General features: G+C 52.2%; 1 protein-coding gene across 1 annotated transcript in view; it reads right to left on the bottom strand.

Annotated features, from left to right (window-relative positions):
- Positions 1–18,676, bottom strand: part of TLL2 (tolloid like 2) — a 126,258-nt gene that overhangs the window by 14,661 nt on the left and 92,921 nt on the right. Inside the window, exons 10-15 of the mRNA XM_037050909.1 lie at positions 16,298–16,400; positions 9,591–9,707; positions 8,381–8,526; positions 7,640–7,835; positions 960–1,085; positions 120–280 (exon numbers count right to left, since the gene is read on the bottom strand). Coding sequence (XP_036906804.1) covers positions 120–280; positions 960–1,085; positions 7,640–7,835; positions 8,381–8,526; positions 9,591–9,707; positions 16,298–16,400 — 849 coding nt within the window. The remainder of the gene's footprint in view (positions 1–119; positions 281–959; positions 1,086–7,639; positions 7,836–8,380; positions 8,527–9,590; positions 9,708–16,297; positions 16,401–18,676) is intronic.

Here is an 18,676-nt window from a genome sequence, read left to right as displayed (position 1 = left end):
GATTCTTCCCAGCGAAGATGCCTAGGAAACCACCACCCTGCCCGCTGACCCCTTACTGGTTCCCTGCCCTGGGCCACACCCCAACACAGTCCCCTGTCAATTAGAGCGCAGGGACATACGTCATTGCCTTCCAGTTCGAACACTTCAAACTGAAGAGAGATCTGGTACTGGGCGGGGGCCACCACCTGCCAGACACAGTTTTTGTTGGTAGGGTAGTCCTTCGGCCACCCTGGGCTGGTGATGGTTCCATTCAGCTTGGTGATGATGCCGCCACAGGCCACTGCATGGGCGAAACAGAAGCAGGATTTGTTTGGGGTTAGTTCCAAGCGACTGCGATTTCCCCGAAGCAGCAATAAGCCCGGCTGTTCTTTAACTTCAAAAGTCAGACAATTTGAACTGATGAATTCTGCACCCTTTCTTCCAGTCTATTTCGAATGAGGGTTTGGAGGGATAGAGTTGAGGAAAGTACTTTACTGCTTTTAAAAACAGCTACAACACATTCGTGCTCCTCTGTCACCCAGTGGCATCACTGGCGACTCCACATGACATGGACCAAAGGAAAATTGGAACTGTCTGCACCAGGCTATGCAATGTCCCTGGCTTAGAGCAAGCCGAGTCCTGCAGGTGGGCAGGGTGGGGCAGGGTGAATGGACTGTGCCAATTGTTGAGTCACACCAAAGTGCTCGCAGTTTCTCGTTATTTTATTTTCTACCTTAATCATCACGTGAGTTTTACATCGTCACAGAAGAAAAAAACCCAGGCTCCAGGCACAGGGTGGACATGTGATTTGGGCAGTCCTCTCACATTTGTGATGGACCGAGGTGTTTTTCCCTCTGAGGAGGAGGTGGGTCGCCCACCACAAGTGTCTCCGTCACTTCACAGTCAGCTGGCGCACATCTCTGCCCAGTTCCCCAAGGACCTGACCCTTCTCACTTCAGCATGGCGGGCCCCGCACCAACCTTCACACGTCTTCTTGTCGGCAGCCAGCTCATAGCCGGGGTCGCACGCACACCTGTAGCTACCCAAAGTGTTCACGCAGCGCTGCTCACACCCGCCGCGGTCTGGCCAGGAGCACTCGTCCACCTCTGCTGGGGGAAAGGGGACTCTAGTTACATCACCACAAGGCTGCCTGGTCTGTCCCCACTGCTGTCCATACCCCAGGGTCCCCGGCAAGGGTCCTCCAAGAACATGAATGGCTCCTGGGGACACAACACAAGGAACTCACTAGCCAGAAGCAAGGTTCGGCTGGGAACAGAGCAGGCCTGGGTACTTTCATTCTTTGGAGGGTCCAGTCAGATGTATTCATTTGTGATTTTCAGAAAACCTCAAGGATTCCACACCAAGGACTGAACCAATTTCAACACAACGAACTCCCTCCAACCCCAAACACGGAACTTCTCAGGGACATTAAATAACGGGTAAGGACAAAGGGACACATTTCAAGGTGAAGATATGTAAGTACTCTCTAGAGACAGAACAAAAACCTGTAACTTCGCATTTTATAAATAACTTGAAGAGGTGCACGCTGGGAGATCTTCAAGGTCACAGACAATGCCAGCCCTCAGGTTAGCCAGCGCTCGCTCAGGAAGAGGCCATAGCAACACAGTCGGCAGGGGGGGTCGATGGCGTTCAGCATCGAGTGTCTAGTGATGTGTTTGGGGCAAGCAGGACACCCGCAGTGGTGCCCAGAGAAGGACAAGGGGGTCACTGGAGCCTCCCCCAGGCACATCAGCCAGGGGAACCGATGAAGGCCAAAACAAAACCAAACAAACCCCCCCCAAAAAAAACAACCAGGCATTGGGCATCTCCAAGAAGCGTATCAGAAATAAAAGGAAAGATCAACTATTTTCTGTTGCCAATTTGTGGTAGCCTAGTGAAGGGAAATCTGAACAATGAGAAATCGTAAAAAAACAAAACAAAAAAAAACAAAGTCCAGTCTAGGAAGAAGACAGGGTTGGGGCTGGGAGGAAAGCCTTGGTGGTTCGTAACCCCCTGCAAGGTGGGAAGAGAGCAAGCGCGGAACTGTGCACAAAATCTTGAACGGCCGTATTGCACAGAAAGTGAAAGAAATCGGGACATCTTCGAGTTGCTGGCAAAGGCCTGCAAGTGTCCTCAATCCTGCCCTCTCAGCAGTAATGTGTTTACTAACATTTCTGAGAGAGGGCCTCTTGCAGACCCATCTTGAAAACACCCGGAAATAAGGCTCTCGCTGCTTTTCAAACTATTTCTCATCCTTTGTGATTTGAGTTGTCAAAATCCAGACTCCTAGCAACTTCCGCCCATTGGTTCTCCAGAAAAATGCATACCCTTTAACGGAAATGTCTCCCAGCCCTCTGTCCTGTCCCAGCTCCAATGAACCCATGTCCTCCCAACCTTCCTTAGGGTGCACAAACTCCCCATCCACCAGGTCGCTCTTTCCTGGGCAGAGGACAGTTGCAAACACCCCCTCGTCTCACAGACAAGGCAGCAACCGTCACTAACTCTAAGAGCCATGTGTTCCCGGGCTCAGCAAAGTCGGCCACCAGGGGAGACTTGCTGTGGGAAGAGGCCTGCAGTTGTCCACGGCCTCAAACACATGTATACTGCAACAGTAACAATCCTGAAATCACCGGTCACTTTACAACATGAAAAGCACTTTCTCCAACGTCTGCTAGAACATGTAGGAGGAGGAGAATCGATGGTAAAGAGAAAAGGAGAGTCCAGGCTTCAGTGAGCCAGACGGACCTCAGGGGTCTGCCAGTGGACCGTCCCCCAACAAACGGCGCTTCCCCCTGGCTTTATAATGAGAAGAACAACAGTAACATCTGGTTTTAGGGTTGTGGTGATTGAACATGACACGTGTGAAGTAGCCAACATGTGGACACAGAGTCGGTACACAGGGTCGTCACTATAGACAGCAGTGGGCTTGCTTTGAAACTCCCGTGGGTGCAGAGACACGATGACGGGGGTGGTGAAGAGAACAAGGGTGCCTGGCCATACGTGAGGCAAGAGTGGAGCAGTGCAGGCCTGAGGAGGGGAGGGAGACGAGGCAGGAACAGAAAGAAGGAAAATGCACCGAGGGTGGGCCCATGAAGACGAGATGGGGCAACACAGCAGAGTCGAGAAACCGGTGGGTGGGCAGGGAAAGGGCAGGAGGGACCGTGGGGAAAAGCCCACCAAAACAGACTGAGATGACCAAAGGCCCAAGGCCGGGGTGAGGAGGAGACTCTGGCGCCAGAAGACTCTATGGTTATGGGTGGGACAAACCTGTGTCATAGGCCAGAAAGGGAGAATCACAGATTACTAAGCTTCCTGGTACCACCTTAGTCCCGCGGAGGGAGAGAGGCTGGTAAAATGGATTTGGGCACAAAGCAAAGAGAAAATGGTTCCCCCCCAGAGTAGAAGAGCAGGCTGTTTGACGCACAGAGCTGGGAGAAAGGTATGCATTTACACCTGAGCTCTCTACAGCAACAGCGGTGGGATGTCAGCCACTTCCAACCCTGCCCGTTTGGGGGTGGCATGGCAGTGTACAAGGGACCCTGCTTTGGTGGAAGCCCGGGGGGTCCTCTGCATCACCTCCACCCACACTGCGGTGAAGCTGAGTCTGCTCCCAGCCCACGGGTTTATGTTTGCTCTGGGCTGCAGTGGCCAAGGCTCAGCCTGCCAGAAAAACCTGGGGGAGTGTGGGAGGGGGAAGGAGCTGAACCAGGAATGAGTTTGGCACAGTAAAAGCTCTGGCTTCTCCGCCTTCTCCAAGTGGTACTAGTGAGAGAGGGAACGATTACATGGTTAGACAATGAAATGACTCAGGTAGGATCCCAAAAATTGTTTCAAAGAGGGTTGAGAAAAGAGAAGGCAGGGCATATCGCTAAGATTCTGAAGAAGCACCTTGAAAGATGCCAGTCCCCCTCATCCAACACGCCACGGTGGTCCATCAGCAACAGGACAGTGGAGTGTGGGTACCAAGGCGGGGATCCTCACATGCTTTTGCAGGAGGCGTTTGACCACAACGGCCCTGCCAGCCCTCGAGCGCCGCTACCATCTCCTGAAGTGACCAGAAACTCGAGGTGCTCTGCGGGCTGCTGTCTGGCCCAGGAGAGGGATGCAGAGGCCAACTGGCACCTTGGTCAGTGTCGTGTGCCAGCTGGGCCCCGAGCAGAGCCTCCTGCCAGCTGGCACCGTGGCCAGAGCTTCTTCGACTTGGTCCAGTTCTTCTGCGCGGCCTCTGTGATCATTCTTCCAGCTTCTTTCACTGGAGAAGCCCGGGCACACGCACTGGGCACCGTGTTCCCAGGACGGCCCATTTGTGGCCTCCTGGGAAAAGGCTGGGCAAAGAAGTTGGCAGTGCCCAGTCTCCGGACCTGCAGTGACAGTAGGGGAGCCACTAGTCCCATGCCGTTATTACACACATGAAACACAGCCCGTCAACCCTGGGATGTGCTGTGAGTGACAAACACACGACTGACAAGACTTTGTATGTAAAACAAAAACCCATAAAATATTTCATTAATACTGTGTGTATTGATTACATATCAAAATGATGGTGTTTTTGGTATATTGGGTAAAATAAAATACATTAAAACCAATTTCATCTGTTTTGTTTGTGTTTCAGTGAAGCAGCTAGAAAGTTTAAAACTCTGTACGTGGCTGGCACCTGTGACTGGCCTTTTGCATCATTGGGTAGCAGTGGTCCCCGTCTCCCTCACACTTATGGGAACCCCTAAGAGTAGGCAGGGCTGGTAGCAGGACGCTCACTCCACAGATGAGGAGCCTGAACCTCCCTCATTCATCCATGCATCCATCGCCCAATGCGTACTTATTGAACCCACTGTGAGCCAGGCACTGGGAACAGACCAGAGAACACCGCAGGCGTGATCCAGTCTCAGAAAGGAAATCTGGCTGCCTGAGAGTGGGTGCTAGTTAGCAAAGAAGGTAGGACTAGAAACTGAACCTCAGGTGCTGAACTCAGGGCCCTTTTCCTATATTCCCATGGTATCCAGAAGACAGAAAGGTGACCAAGTGTCAGAATCGAATCACAAACATGAGTAAAAAAATTAAACCTTTTCACTTCACTTGCCTGTGGCTTTAGGAAAGAGAGTGCACTGTGGACCCTGCAGGTCCAGGGTCTAGTTCTAGCTCCCCGACCTGAGAACGTGTTTCCTCAGTTTGAAAATGGAAGTCATAATGCTGCCTACCTGGGGGCTGTTCTGAAGATAAAGTGAGATAACTAATGTCACCTCTAGCACACTCAGTAGATTTTTCTTTGCCCTTTAATAGACTCCAATTGGTTTCCGCCAAACCTGGTTCAGGGCTAAGGTCATTCTCAGTAATATTAAAAAGATGTCAAGCTGGGCCCATGCACTAAGTCAGTATAGATGGGCCTCAATGAGCACCTTCGTGGGCACCTTAAAAGACATTTGCAAATTGAAATGCCCTTGAAGTAGCAGGCTGGGTGACCTGACCCCACCCCCAGGCCAAGTCTAAGGTCTTCTGGCCTTTTCCCAGGTTCACACTTCTATGGCAATATGAGGTCTGTCCAGAAGGTATCCAGCCATGTAGTATAAAAAATAGAGACATTTATTGAGGAAGATACAAGACACAGGAAATATTGTACATAAACAATGATGCCTCAGTTCCTTTCAAAGTAGGCACCTTGGGATCCCAAACATTTCTCCCAATTGCCATCAACTGCCCTGTTGTATACTGAATCTCACTGATGGTGTGAAATCTCTTCCCTTTCAAAGGTGATTTTAGTTTTAGGAAAAGCCAGAAGTCACAGGGCGCCAAATCTGGGCTGTAGGGGGGCTGAGTCACCTGGGTGATCTGATGTTTCACCAAAAATCTCTGAATGAGTGGGTGCATTGTCGTGATGAAGCTGCCAATCACCAGTTAGTTGCCCATAGATCAGGCCTTTTGAATCATCCAAATGGTTTACATGAGGAATGTTCAAGCTCAACACAAAATTGGATGCAGATTCATTGCTCTACTTGCTCAGTCATTTTGAATGTGATGACCACACAGTACATATGCTCCCTGAACAGCATCTACTGCTCCCACTGACTAGTACAGTGAAGTCGTCATTGTTCATGCATGCGCATTCCAGTCCACTCTCCTTGGCTGCCAGGTTACACTGATGTCGAGCAAACCGTTCTTGTTTTGTTAACAATGGCTGGACTTTTTGCGGACAGACCTCGTATCATTGCCCATTTGTTTGCAAGTCTTTTTCACCACCTTAAGCTCTTGAGAACAAAGACCATGTGTCCCATTGTGTCCCCAGCCCCTAGCACAGTGCCCAACACATTGTCTGACGACTCTGGAATGGAGGGAAAAGAATGTCTTCTAACCGGCGCACCGAGCTGGTTATCACGGTTACGTAAAGTAGGCCAAGGTTCTCAACTCCCTTAGAAACCAGTTTAGCGTCGTAGAGGGAAATGCTCCTTTCCACGGCCCTGACTGGCAGCTCCGTGGCGGTCGCCACACAAAATGCAGCAGGCTCAATTACATTTGAATTGGGACACACTTACTGAAAAGTCATGCTGCATCTGAAATTCAAATTTAACTGGGCATCCCATTTCCCCCCCTCTAAATCTGGCAACCCTACTCGCCAGCGTTAGCCAATTCTCAAAAATGTGCGTCTCCAATTATCAGCAGAACCGGGCACGAGGGGTGGGTGGGCCAGTGCCAACTGGTTACCAGTCATCTCACTGGCAAGAAGCCCCAACACCTCAGGTATAGACCTGGGGGTGGAAGGCAGGGGAGGAGAGGGACAGGAGAACTAAAGTAAATAGAATTAGAATAAAACCACAGAATCCTTCATAGCATATGGCAAATAAAATGAGGCCTCCCCAAACTGTCCATGACAGTCCCTGGTCAGGGTCACATGGCTTGAAGTGGGGTCTTCTGACACCCACCTGCAGAACCCGGGAGAAGGGACTAAGAGGGGGCAGATGGGGAGACTGGGAGTAAGGGAGGGACTGGGATTTCTGTTCCAGGGAGAAGAGAAGGAAGGAAAGGCAGCCTTCTCCTGGGTGTGAGTGATGCTTGTCGATCAGTTGCAGACTGGATGTCTCCATTTCAGTGGCTGCTGGCATGCTATTAATGCCCAGTCACAGTGTAGTGGGGAATGTCCAGTATTCCCTCATAGGGTGTGGTCTGAGGGTCTTCCAGGACGCTGAGAACAGAGAAGGAAGACCTACCTGTCTAAGGAATCCTGGGAAGCCCACTGTGCTAAGGCCAGGAATGCTGGTCTTCCCAAACCATCGGGGTCTGGTTTCATCGAGACCCTGCAGAGCAGGTGGTCCCTAATGCAACATGGAGGTGTGTTCCCGGAGCACCACCCCCTACTCTCTGTCCTTCCCCCACCTACTTGTAGGCTGGGGGCTGATGCTTCAGGAGCTGGAGACCTGGGCTGCTTCTGGCCCACATTAGGTAGTGCAATGCGATGTCACACTCGCTGTGTTTGGAGTTTTGACCTGCCACTCAACTCTCTGAGTGACCTTGAGCAACCCTTCTCAGCACTGATTAAACATGATCCAAATCCAACTCGAAGGGTTACTCTGGAAATTAAATTACATTGTGTAAATCAAGTACCTCACACAGTTCCTGGCACACAGTAGGTGCTCTTCCTGTGACTAAAAATGGAAATAACTGCTATTCATACCCTTGAAAAAATTGGCCGCAAAGCCTGCTTTATTGATGGAGCCATCGGACACAAACTTCATCCACATTCTGTTAGAACTCGACTTCACATCCTCTGGCTTCTCATAGCCACAAAAGTGGCCAATCAGGGCGCTTTCTTCCGTGGGGCCATCGCGGATTTCCAGGTAGTCGTATGCACAGCTGTCATGCCTTTCGATCTAAATAAAGACACAGAGGCAACGTGGAGGACGACCAACGGCTTGGCCTTAAGGTTTCTGATTTAAGGAGGGAGCCTCAATGTCACTCTGAAAAATCGAACCAAGAGGCCAAAGGATCCAAGTGTGTGCTGGGCTTCTCCAAGCTATCCCCTACACCTGGAAGTCAAGGGTGACTCAAGCTGCAAAGAGACTAAGAGATGATAAATGGGGCAGAATGGTGCTATAGCTCTGGCTGGGACCCTAGCCTAGACTTCCACTTGGTTACCGTGCCCCACCCCCGGCCCCACCCCGCCACCCACCGCTCCAGCAGCCTTCAGGGTGCAGATGGATATGATTTCAAAGCCTGCAAAGCTTCTGACACCAGATGTCTGGATCCAACCCGCGATGGGCTTGAAATTGCCTCTTAGGTTCCTGTTTTCAACCAAAAAACTGGATACCCATCTTTTTTTTTTTTTTTTTGGAAACCCATCTTCATAGAGCAGAGCGTGTCTGGCAAGAGCTGACATTTACTTCATCTCTGGAAAGACCATCTGAGCAGGACTTACCTCAAAAACTTGGAAGGTGAGCCCCACGTGAAAACCCTCTGCAACCGTAATCCTCCAAACACATTCCTTGGAAGGTCTGTAGTCATCGGGGTAGTTGGGAGATTGGATCTGACCAGCGTCTTTGTTTATGTCTCCCCCACACGTCGCTTTAGAAAGAGAAACAGAACCGGCTTTAGAAAGAGAAGGGAAGAGGGGTCCCTGGTCGGATCTTACAAGGAAAATTGGCCACTTGTCACCACTAGGTGACTCCACTTGCCAAATTTTCACTTCCATCCAGCCAAGGCTGTGCCTACAGACAGGCACAATTGAATGTTGGTGACTCAGAACTGTTTTACGTGTGCAGAAAACGACCTCGTGGAGCCATGGGTCCGGTGCATCAGGATCACCTGGGAGATTTTCACACTACAGAAGATGGGGCCACGGCCCCACAGGTCCTGACGAAAATGGGTACAGGGGAGCTCGGCCAGGCAGTGGTATTAGAGTCCCCAGGTGAGTGTCATGTACAGGGTAGAGGGGTAGAGGGCCGCGTGCATGCTTAGAGTCCCCAGGTGAGTGTCATGTACAGGGTAGAGGGGTAGAGGGCCGCGTGCATGCACGCTTTTTTTCTTTCACGAACACATAACGTGGGCCTCTCCAAAATTACAATTTAAGACCAAAAGGGGCCTTAATCACGATGGAGTGGTTTCCTGTTGGGGGCGGGGTAACACGTGGCGCGAGCAGAAGGGAGCTGTCCTGGCGGCAGCTGGGGAGAGCCCGGATCTGCGGGTTCTCTCAGCTCCAGCCCCGAGGTGGCCCCACAGGCCTTTCCAAGAAATCTATTTGAACACTCCCTGATATCATCCAAAGTCCTCTTTTCACAAATGAAACCCTCAGCGGCTCTGGGGGGTTCGATTCTTTGCTCAGGCACACACTGTTACTGGGAGGCAGCTTTCATTCCCACAGGGCTCTGTGTCCCCCGACGCCACCCTCCCCACCCCACCCCCCCAGGCCTGGAATGAGGGTTCAGCAGGGTGGTGACAGGTAGATGACGTCTGTCCTGAAGTGAGCACAGCTGGCTCCTTGCTTCCGCAATGTGGAGGAAGGGGAGAGTGAATCACTCCGCCTGGGCCTGGCTGTGGCGCCCCACGGCTGCGGCTCCGGCAGCTGCCACGCACGCCTGGGACACAGCGGGCTGCAAGCAGGAGCCACCCAGGCTCCGTCATGAACAAACCTTCATACACCGCGAAGAAACCCTTGCCCAGGATGTTGCTGCTGCTCCGGAACTCCACCCAGAGTCGGCTGTCGGTGGAGACCAGCGGCTCCGGGGCTTTATCGCCACAAAACCTACCTGGGAAGTAGAAAAGAACGGTGAGGCTGCTGGTGGACAGCAAGCAGGGGCTCGCTGCAGACAAAGAAAGCAGTGTTCCAAATGCGGTTCTAGGCGATCTGTAAGCCCGGCATGGGCAACTAACTCCTCCTGTGGCGCACACAGGATTGGCGGATGGGATGGAAACAGTCACTGGCCTGTGCGCCTTCTCCAGACTCAATATCTTCGGGAGAACTTCAGACTCCAGTCAATCTAAGTGCCAAAGTACAGCCCAGGCTCCCCCTCTCTTGCCAAAGGGGTGTTTCTGAGGAGCTGAAGGTGCAGTGGGTGACGGTCTGAGACTGTGATGACTGTGCCCTGTGCCCTGTCCCCTGGTGTTCCCATTGCATACATGCCCTTCTCTTTGGGGGCCTGCCTGTGGGAAGACAACCTGCCTTCCTTGCACCAGAGAAGGGACACAGGAGAAATCACATGATAAAGAGATCAAACCTTCTTGGCTTTTGATTATCACAGGCTTAGTCACAATACCACAGATTTAGACAAATACACAGTGAATAAGAGCCCATTTTCCTACCCTTGTCACCTTAGAAAGGTTCCCAGGACAGCGGAGTGAGGGGACTAGGGAAAGAGGGGGTTGGAGAGGGCGCCACAGGGCCTCTGAGAGGACCCTGTGCCCTGTCCCACCCCAAGCTGAGACGCTGTGTGGAAAGATGACAGAGACACTAAGTAGGTTTAAGGACCTGGAAGAAGCAGAGAACTGGTCCCCTGGTCTCTGGGCAGAGCCCAGAGAGACAACGGAACCCTAGATCCCCATGTCCCACCGGGGGTCAGAACAGAAGTGTCTGCGTGGTTTGCTAGGACACGAGGCCAGGACACAGGCACACAGAGTTCTCTGGGCAAAGCATGGCAAGCGGGAGCGGCCGAGTCCCAGGCTCCAGGGAAGGTCATGGAAGTGACTGTCCCATAGTTCAGAGGAACTGGGGAGCCACAGAACATCTTCTAGGGAGACATCGACTCGACACCAATCTGAACTGGCCTTGAGTTGAGACAAGGAGGAGGCACAGCAGCCACTTAGATGGACGGATGGCTGGAGACCTGAGAGGGGTGAGGACGTCCCATCAACGGCATGGCATGGCGCTGTGGAGGCCTCCCCTGCCACCACGCCCTGACCCCAAGCCCGTGCCCCCCAGCACCCCTCCCCTGGGGAAGGAAACACGAAGGGTCTGCAGTCGCCTTCCCACCACCTGATGGAAAGGGGGCTCATAATTGCTATTGAACATTTTAAATGAGCGTGTACTTCTTGAACACTTGGGTGTGAGTCTACAATCTGGATCCTCTACAGAAGCAAAGGGGAAAAACCATGCCTACCCAGTATATGGTCGTCCTTGTCCATATTATTTCTAACACCACGAAGATGGTAGCTAGGCAAAGACTACAATGCGGGTAGGTGGAACACGGCTGTGCTGTGCTGACCAGCTCTCAATACAGACCAGTCAAGGCCTGTCTGGACTGGAAGCCATGGTTCTGACGAGGGCCAGCTGTGCGAGTCACTCAGAAAATCCAGGGAACAAGGGGGGACACAGGGAGTGACCGCTAATGGGCGTGGCTTTATTTTGGAGGTGATGAAGGTGTCCTCAAATGGACAGTGGTACTGGCTCTGCAGATACTCTAAAAACCACTGATGTGAACCCTCCAAACAGCCAATTATGTGGCGTGCGAATTCCATCTCATCGCATGTGTTTGAAAGCCCACATTTAGTGAGTTAAGCACTGAATCGACCCTTTGAAGCTGTAGCTGTGCTGTGCCCCTCTGAGAACTGGGGGAGAGCGGGAGGGGAGGACTCATTCCTCACGGCCAACTGAGTGCACATTCCTCGGGGAGACACGCTGGGCAGAGTCTGCTAACCCTCTCTCTGCTTCCTTCCGATCCCGGCCACCTGCAGCCCTTTGGATGTGGTGAGCTTAGTGTTAAATGAAATGAGCTGAACCTGCTGCCAAGAATTCAGTGAGGAAAAATCCACGAGAAGCCTATAAATTTTCGATAATGGTTCCTCTGGCATGGCCAATTAGTGTCAATTAGTTCTTGGAAAACAACACGTAAGCAGGGGGAAGTACAGCTTACCAGTGAGGAGAGGAAGCTTTGGGACCTCAGGGCAAAGCTGATTCACAAGAAATCCCTTCTTAGCCCAGCCCAAGTGTCAAGTCCAAATTCTTATTTAAAGCCCCAGCTGTCACAACCATTGGGGACGGGTTACCGAAAGGGAGAGGGACTGCCACTGTCTTGCTGCCTGAGAACCCACTGGAAAAGATAAGCCACCCACTCCAGGGCCACAGGGTGAGCCATCTCTGCTCAGCACCCCGGAGGGGGGAGGAGTTACGGGCTAAGGTGTATTTCACGCCTTGGCAGAGCCAGACTCAGTAGAACAAATTACAAATTATTTCTAAGTAACACCTCTCCCCAAACCACTTTGTACTTCTCAACTAGAATCCATTGTCCTTGGGCTGATGTCTCAACATTCTAATCTTCGCCATAATAGCAGCCATAAAATCTCCTTTCTTATTGGGATGTTTATACCAGACACGGTCCTCAGCACTTTCTGTGGATTACCTAATTGCACCCCCTCCGACCCCCTGACTTAGGTACTACCGTTAACCTCATCTATGATAAACCTGAGGATCAGAGAGTTTAAGCTGAGTTACACTCAAAGTTGTTCAAGTGAAAGCAGGATTTGAACCTGGGCAGTCTGAGAGCTTGGCCCTCATCATCAGTCTCACCTCCTTCACCATCGTCACCATCATCCCCATCACCACCACCACCGTCAAAAGGGACTTCTCCGTTTAAGATGCAGTTCTGAACACTGGATGTTTCTGGACCAACAGACATCAAAACTGCTCTGAGAATGTAAACATCATTCCCACTTCCCAGTTTGGAAACACACACAGGAACGAAGATCAAAGCCTCCACCATAAAGCCAGCCCGTGGCCATGCCAGGCATGGCTGTGTGATGGATTTCTGCTCATTTGGGAGGCTGCCCCTGCCCGGGGCGCCCCAGCAGTGGGGCCACGCGACACTGATTGGCCGGCCTGGCCTCTCTGAACTTCCCTCCCCACTTCAGGGAAAGGGGGAGAAAGGGCTTTTGTGTGCATTGTGGTGCCAGAGAATACCCAAGGACAGTCCTGCATACAAGAGTTCATTGTCAGAGTCACCCCTCTGAAGCAGTAAGGGAGGGGAACCCAGTGAACAGACCGGTGTTTCAGACCCCTGGACGAGTCCTCTGGGCAACCACCTTCCTCCCCCCTTTCAGCGCAATCTCGTAAGTGACCCCTGAAACTGAAAAACCAATTTGATATCTTTAACCAGCCGTGAAATGTTCTCAATCCACTTACATTTCCCTTTAATCACGCTGTGAAAACCCAGGTCCCCAACAGCCTCCTTCCAAGGAGACCTAACAGACTGGAGAGAAACTGGACTAGAGAAAAGGTGTCAAATTCCTAAACTGAAATCTGGTTCCTGGCTTTGGAGGAGGAGTTTAATAAGGATATCAGGAGAGGAAATGCAGATGCGGGCACAACAAGTCGGCTCCACGGGGAGTCATAAAGGGTTCATTCATAAAAAGTTATGCACCCATTATGCCTGGATTTTCACACACTGCCCTGGGAAAATATGCAATGCACAGTTTTTCAGAGCAAGATGCATACTTTCACAATTCGCCCTAATCCGCTCTCCCTCCTGCCAAAGGGGCATTGACCTGCCTCCTCCCGGCAGATTTCACGGCACTGACCCCTCCCAGGGACCGGCTGGGCCCACACAATGCACTTGTTCCCGGCACAAAAGTTCACTAACAACTGCATTTGGAAACATCAGAGCGGGCCAAATAGTTGGCAAAGGAGATTCCTGCGAATGAAGGATATGGTTGCAGGCGGCCGGGCCGTGTCTTGGCTGCGAGACACATCACACACACAGACTGCAAAAGTGTGTAAAATATAAGCCAGGAAAAAGGGGGGAAAAACCCTCCCAAACCAAACAAACCACCAACTCCAAATAATCTATGAAAGTGCAGCCAGAGAGACCAGGATTTGTAGTGAGAAAATTCTTGTTTCAAGGGAAGGGAGTGACTGGCAATGCCTCTGCTGTGAGCCTGTCCTCAGTCAGGAGCGTGCCTTGGCCCTCTCTGGGGAACTTCGGCAGCAGAGCGAGCCCTTCCTCCTCCTGAGCCCTTTAGGTCTATCACGTTCCTGGGGGAGTATGGGGTAGCCAGATTTAGCAAACAAAAATACAGGAAGCCCAGGTCAATTTGAATTCCAGATAAACAATGAATCATGCATTTTATCTAGCAACCCTAGGGGAGACTCTTCTCAGATTCAGCCTCTCCCCATCACCAGGAATTCTAAGTTCTGCTCTGACCTCAGCCACTAGTGGGCCGTGTGGCCCTAGTGAGTTGGTCCGCACTCAGGGAGCGTGGTTTTCCCGTGAAGGTGTGGGATCAGTGTCTCTCAGGTCCCTGCCAGGCCGAGGGGTCTGTGAGGCCATGTTCTCGTGTAACTCCTCCTTTTACTATTTTAAGTATAAAACAAAACTTTATAGCTGCCCATCACCTCTGTGCTTCCTTCCTTGGAGGTAACCACCTCCTGCAGTCCCGTTTCTGTGTACTTGGTACTGGACAAGTTCACGTGTTCATACGTTTGTAGGTCAGTGGGACCGTTCCCTGACCCAGCTCACAGGGATTTGGACTCAGCAGCCTCCCAGGAATCTGCACTCAGGAATCCTCCCAGGCGATGCTTGTGTCCAGCATGGTTTAGGAACCTCTGCTACCAGGAACACAGCCCTCTGTCGTTTTGCCACATCCAGTCCGTGCTACCTGTAAAGCCGTGCGTCCATCCCCCTGGCTGCTGGTACCCACCACGCCTGCTCACCTTAGACGGGGAGCAGAAATCCAGGGCAACAGCCTCCAACCCGCCACCTGGTGCACACCTGACTCGTCCTGCAGTGCAACACTCTGTCTGTGCTGGGCTGGGGGCCACTTTCTCCGCTTGCCCACCTGCACTGCTAACCACCTGATTCCTGGTGGTAACCTGGTACCCGCACTCGGAGCCTGCCCTGGCTCCTTTCTAGTGCACCCACAGACAGGAATTCATACCTGTTTGTACCCCGGAGAATTTAAACTCATACCCTGCCAGACAGAGGGGGCTTATGTGCTGTTCCAGATGGCAGCTGGCCTGGCTGAGACCACTTGGTCACTTGGAAGCCTAATGCCTGTCAGGCTCCCTTGGGTCCCACCAGAGTCTGTCTCTGTGTCTTCTGAGCCACCCCAAAATCTGACATGAGGTCAGGTTCAACCTGGCCGTGGGACTCCCCAACTTAGTTCTCTTCTCGACTTCCCAACGACAGCTAACTCTCAGGCCATTCCCGGCACAACAAGGTGGCTGTTCTGTCCCAGTGAACATATGCCAAGGACCACATTTTCACTGGGAGCTTTGACTGGCAGCCCACTCTGCAGGCCACTCTAAAAATGAGGACAGCCTGCTCTCAGCCGAGACCCTTCCCCTGGGCTCCCCATGAACCGCCTTCCGTTTCCACCACGGCCGTCATTCCCAGAGAGTCATCCCGTCCACTCCCTGGACACCAAAGCCACTGGTCCTTCTCACGACATTAACTTTCCCTGGTCACCTGTGAGAGAGCTTTTTTCTGGGTGCCAACCCTGAGCGAGCTGACCTTTCTCTTTATGCCCCTACCCACGGCCTCTCACTCAAAGGCCCCGGCTGCCTTTCCACGTGTGAGTTCATGGACTGTTCACCTCCGCAGATGGTGCACGCTCCGCAGAGGAAGATGAGAAACAGAGGTAAACCAGGAACAACAACAGAACCCAGTTTTTAGAGCTACTCCATCGTCTTGAAATAACCACTGTGGACAATTTATAATTCTACTTGACATCCCTACCGTAGGTCACAGAATGGTGTCTTTCAGTTGAATTTAGCCCATGCAACGATTTCAGTAATTCCAGTCAGGATGCCCACTGTTCGGTTTGCCCCACTCCCCCCAACTCCTTATTTCACCGAACCGACCCCATCCTGTTCATTTACACCTCATTTCGGAAGGCATCTGCGTGTGCAGAGCCTGCCTAATAGACCCAGAAGTACATTTCTGTTACATGGAGCCCTACTGCATATTCCACTTGGTCACCCCTTTTTTGTGTAACAATGCGCAACGAACACCTTTCTGTATCAGTAAAGAGCCACCTCCAACTTCACTGTCAACGGCCAGGCAGTTTTCCATGGAAAACACATACCATAATTTATTCAGCTAACCCCCACTCTTGAACATGTAAATTGTTTTCAATTCTCCCTGCTTCAGCGAACAGCCCTGTGGCTAGAGCTCTGCACACTTCCTTAATTGGTTCTCCAGGATAAACTCCAAGAAGTGGAATCGCTGGGTCAAAGGGTACTCGCAGCTTTAAAAGCTTCTAACGTGTGCGGCCAGATGGAATGTCCCGAGTTTTACAATGACACTGACCCTTGAGAGCTTCCTGTGGCCGCTGCCTGGATGGACCCTCCCGAACGCTCACCGCATCACGCAGGTCACATCACTCCCCTTGCTTTCTTGAGTCCACTCACCTAACAGGGGGGCTTTTCTCCAATACCCGTCCCGGACCTCCACGTAGTCGTACCAGCACAGGCGGCTTTTAAACAAATCCATGGACGTGAAGTTTAAGATGATCTGTAAAGAGTTACCATAAAGTCAGTTTTGGCAACAAAGCCTGAGGAGTTTCGAGAGATACATCTCCTATACCGGTGTTCTCATGTTACCCTTTAGCATGCAGAGCTCTCAGACCACAGTAGGAGTGTCCTCCCCAAAACACACTCACAGGAAACCTCATGACATTAAATAATAAACCTTGAGCAGGATGGGGGTAAACAGAGGATATGGGTCCTCTGGTTCTGCCTGGGGAATAACTCGAGCTTTTGAAGTCACTAGGTGGTTTACAGAAAGCAAGAGGCATTAAAGGCGAGCCAGGATGCATTGAGTCTGGGGATTTGGAAGGAGGGAAGGGGTCAGTGAAGTTCAGAGATACGAAAAGATCTTATAACATCATCAATCATTGTAAAGGGTCTGGGGTGAGCCCGAGTGCATCGGAGCACCTCCGTGATCAATGTTCCCTCGGCCATGACCTCACTCTTACTGAGGTGTGGTGTGTCTAAGAGCCTGCCTACAGTTCATGCCTGCATACTTTCATTCATTTGTTCTTTCTACCATTGTGTGCTGACCTCCTACTGTGTGCCACTCTGTGCTGGCCTATCAAGACAGGAAGATCAGAAGGACAGGAGTCTTGCCTTTAGGGAGCTCAGACAAAGAGGGAAGGTGGAAGTGTCAGCCAATCAGAGCAGTGTGGTATCAATGCTGAGAAGAGGACTAGACAGAGAGGGTGCTGAGGAGCCACAAGGAGAGAGACCTGAATTCTGCCTGGTGATACTGGAGGAGGTTTCTCAGGCGAGGTGGCATTTAACCCAAGGGGAACCAGGGTCCAGGGGACAGAGAAGTAGGGTGAAAGCATTTTGGTGACAGGGACTGACATGAGCGAAGGCATGTTTGGGAGACTGTACTGCACCCAGCCTGGTTCACTGTGCTGTGTCTGGAATGAGGAGCCAGAAAGAGAGAGGAGACAGAGCGAAGGCTGGGGAGGTAGGGGCTCAGCTGGACCAGAAAGGAAGGTTTCAGCTCTCCGGACACCCTGAGGCCATTCAGGGGATGCGCCTGCCCCACCCAGTGGAGGGGGTCGGGTGGCCCTGCAGAGTTGGCACACAGGCCTGCACCCACAAGCTGGCCCTGGCCCCCACGGCAACTCTTCCGGCTCAGGGGTTCCGGCAGATGACCGAGACAGAGTTCAGGATTTCCCCTCTCCCTGGACCCCCATTCCATTCCCACCATGCATGGTGTCCATGCCGTCCCCCGCACTGAGCCACAGCGGCTCCTCTGGCCCCAGCTGTGTGGTCGTCTCTCTGCCTGTGCTCACATGTCCCTGCTCCATCATTTCTCAGGTCTTCTTGTTCTGCGGGGTCCTGCTGAGGGCAGCCCTGTGCCAGCCCCTGCACCCCAACCCTTTTCCTGTTCCCACTTGTGGGACCTTTCTCTCAGTTGGTTCAAGTCTCTCTAGCATCTTCATTCTCCCACTTTCATTTATATGCAAACAGTCCCTGCCTGGTCCCTGGTCTCCAAGTAAACCCCTGGGCAGGAGGGCTGTGGGTCAAAGGCTCCGGTCCCTGTTCGCCAAGCAGAGAAGGCTGCTACACATTTGTCTTTGTTCTCTGTGGCCCCTCTACTTTGAACCTCTCCCCTCTGGTTTTGCCACACTAGCCTGCCCTCCCTCCACTGTCTCCTCTGCTGGCTCGTCCTCTCCACTCCCCACTAACCGTGAGGCCACCTCAAAACAAAGCACTTCCCTTCCGGCTTCCCTGTCTGGAGGTGACACCATTGCCCCCATCACTCAGGTGCAACACCTTTGCCCCTGCTGTTTAGTTCAATGCTGACGGGTTCTTATCCGTTCAGATCTGTGCCCCCTGCCCCAAGCCATTCTCGCCACCCCTTCGATAGCCCCTCCTGCACCGCTCCTGCTGAGATGACTCCTGAACTCCTCCCTGCCGTGCCCACGTCCACTCTGCACACCAGGGCTTCCAGATCAATCTTGCACTTTCATCTCATGTTTGCTAGAGCCCTCCTCTGTTCAGAAAACTTCAGCGGCCCCCTTTGCCCCAGTCTCATAAATTAAACTCACTGCCTACCTTGCAGAGCCTCCAGCACCCATCCTAAGGCATGGCCTCATCTTCCCATGAGCCCTAATACATTCACGCAAACGGAACCTTCCCCAGGCCCAGCTCCAGGGGCCCCTCCTGCCTCCCTGAGTCCTTCTCTGATTGCTCAGTGGCACACGATCCTTCCCTCTTTGGAACTCTCCCCTCTCTTTGTTGTAGTGATTCCAGAGCAGGCATTTTTAGAGT

This window comes from Sturnira hondurensis, unplaced genomic scaffold, assembly GCF_014824575.4.
Source record: "Sturnira hondurensis isolate 20B ecotype Veracruz unplaced genomic scaffold, ASM1482457v3 Scaffold0006849, whole genome shotgun sequence".
In the NCBI taxonomy this organism is placed as follows: domain Eukaryota; kingdom Metazoa; phylum Chordata; class Mammalia; order Chiroptera; family Phyllostomidae; genus Sturnira; species Sturnira hondurensis.
The sequence above is the reverse complement of the archived record's forward strand: the minus strand, read 5'-3'. Positions and strand labels throughout refer to the sequence as shown.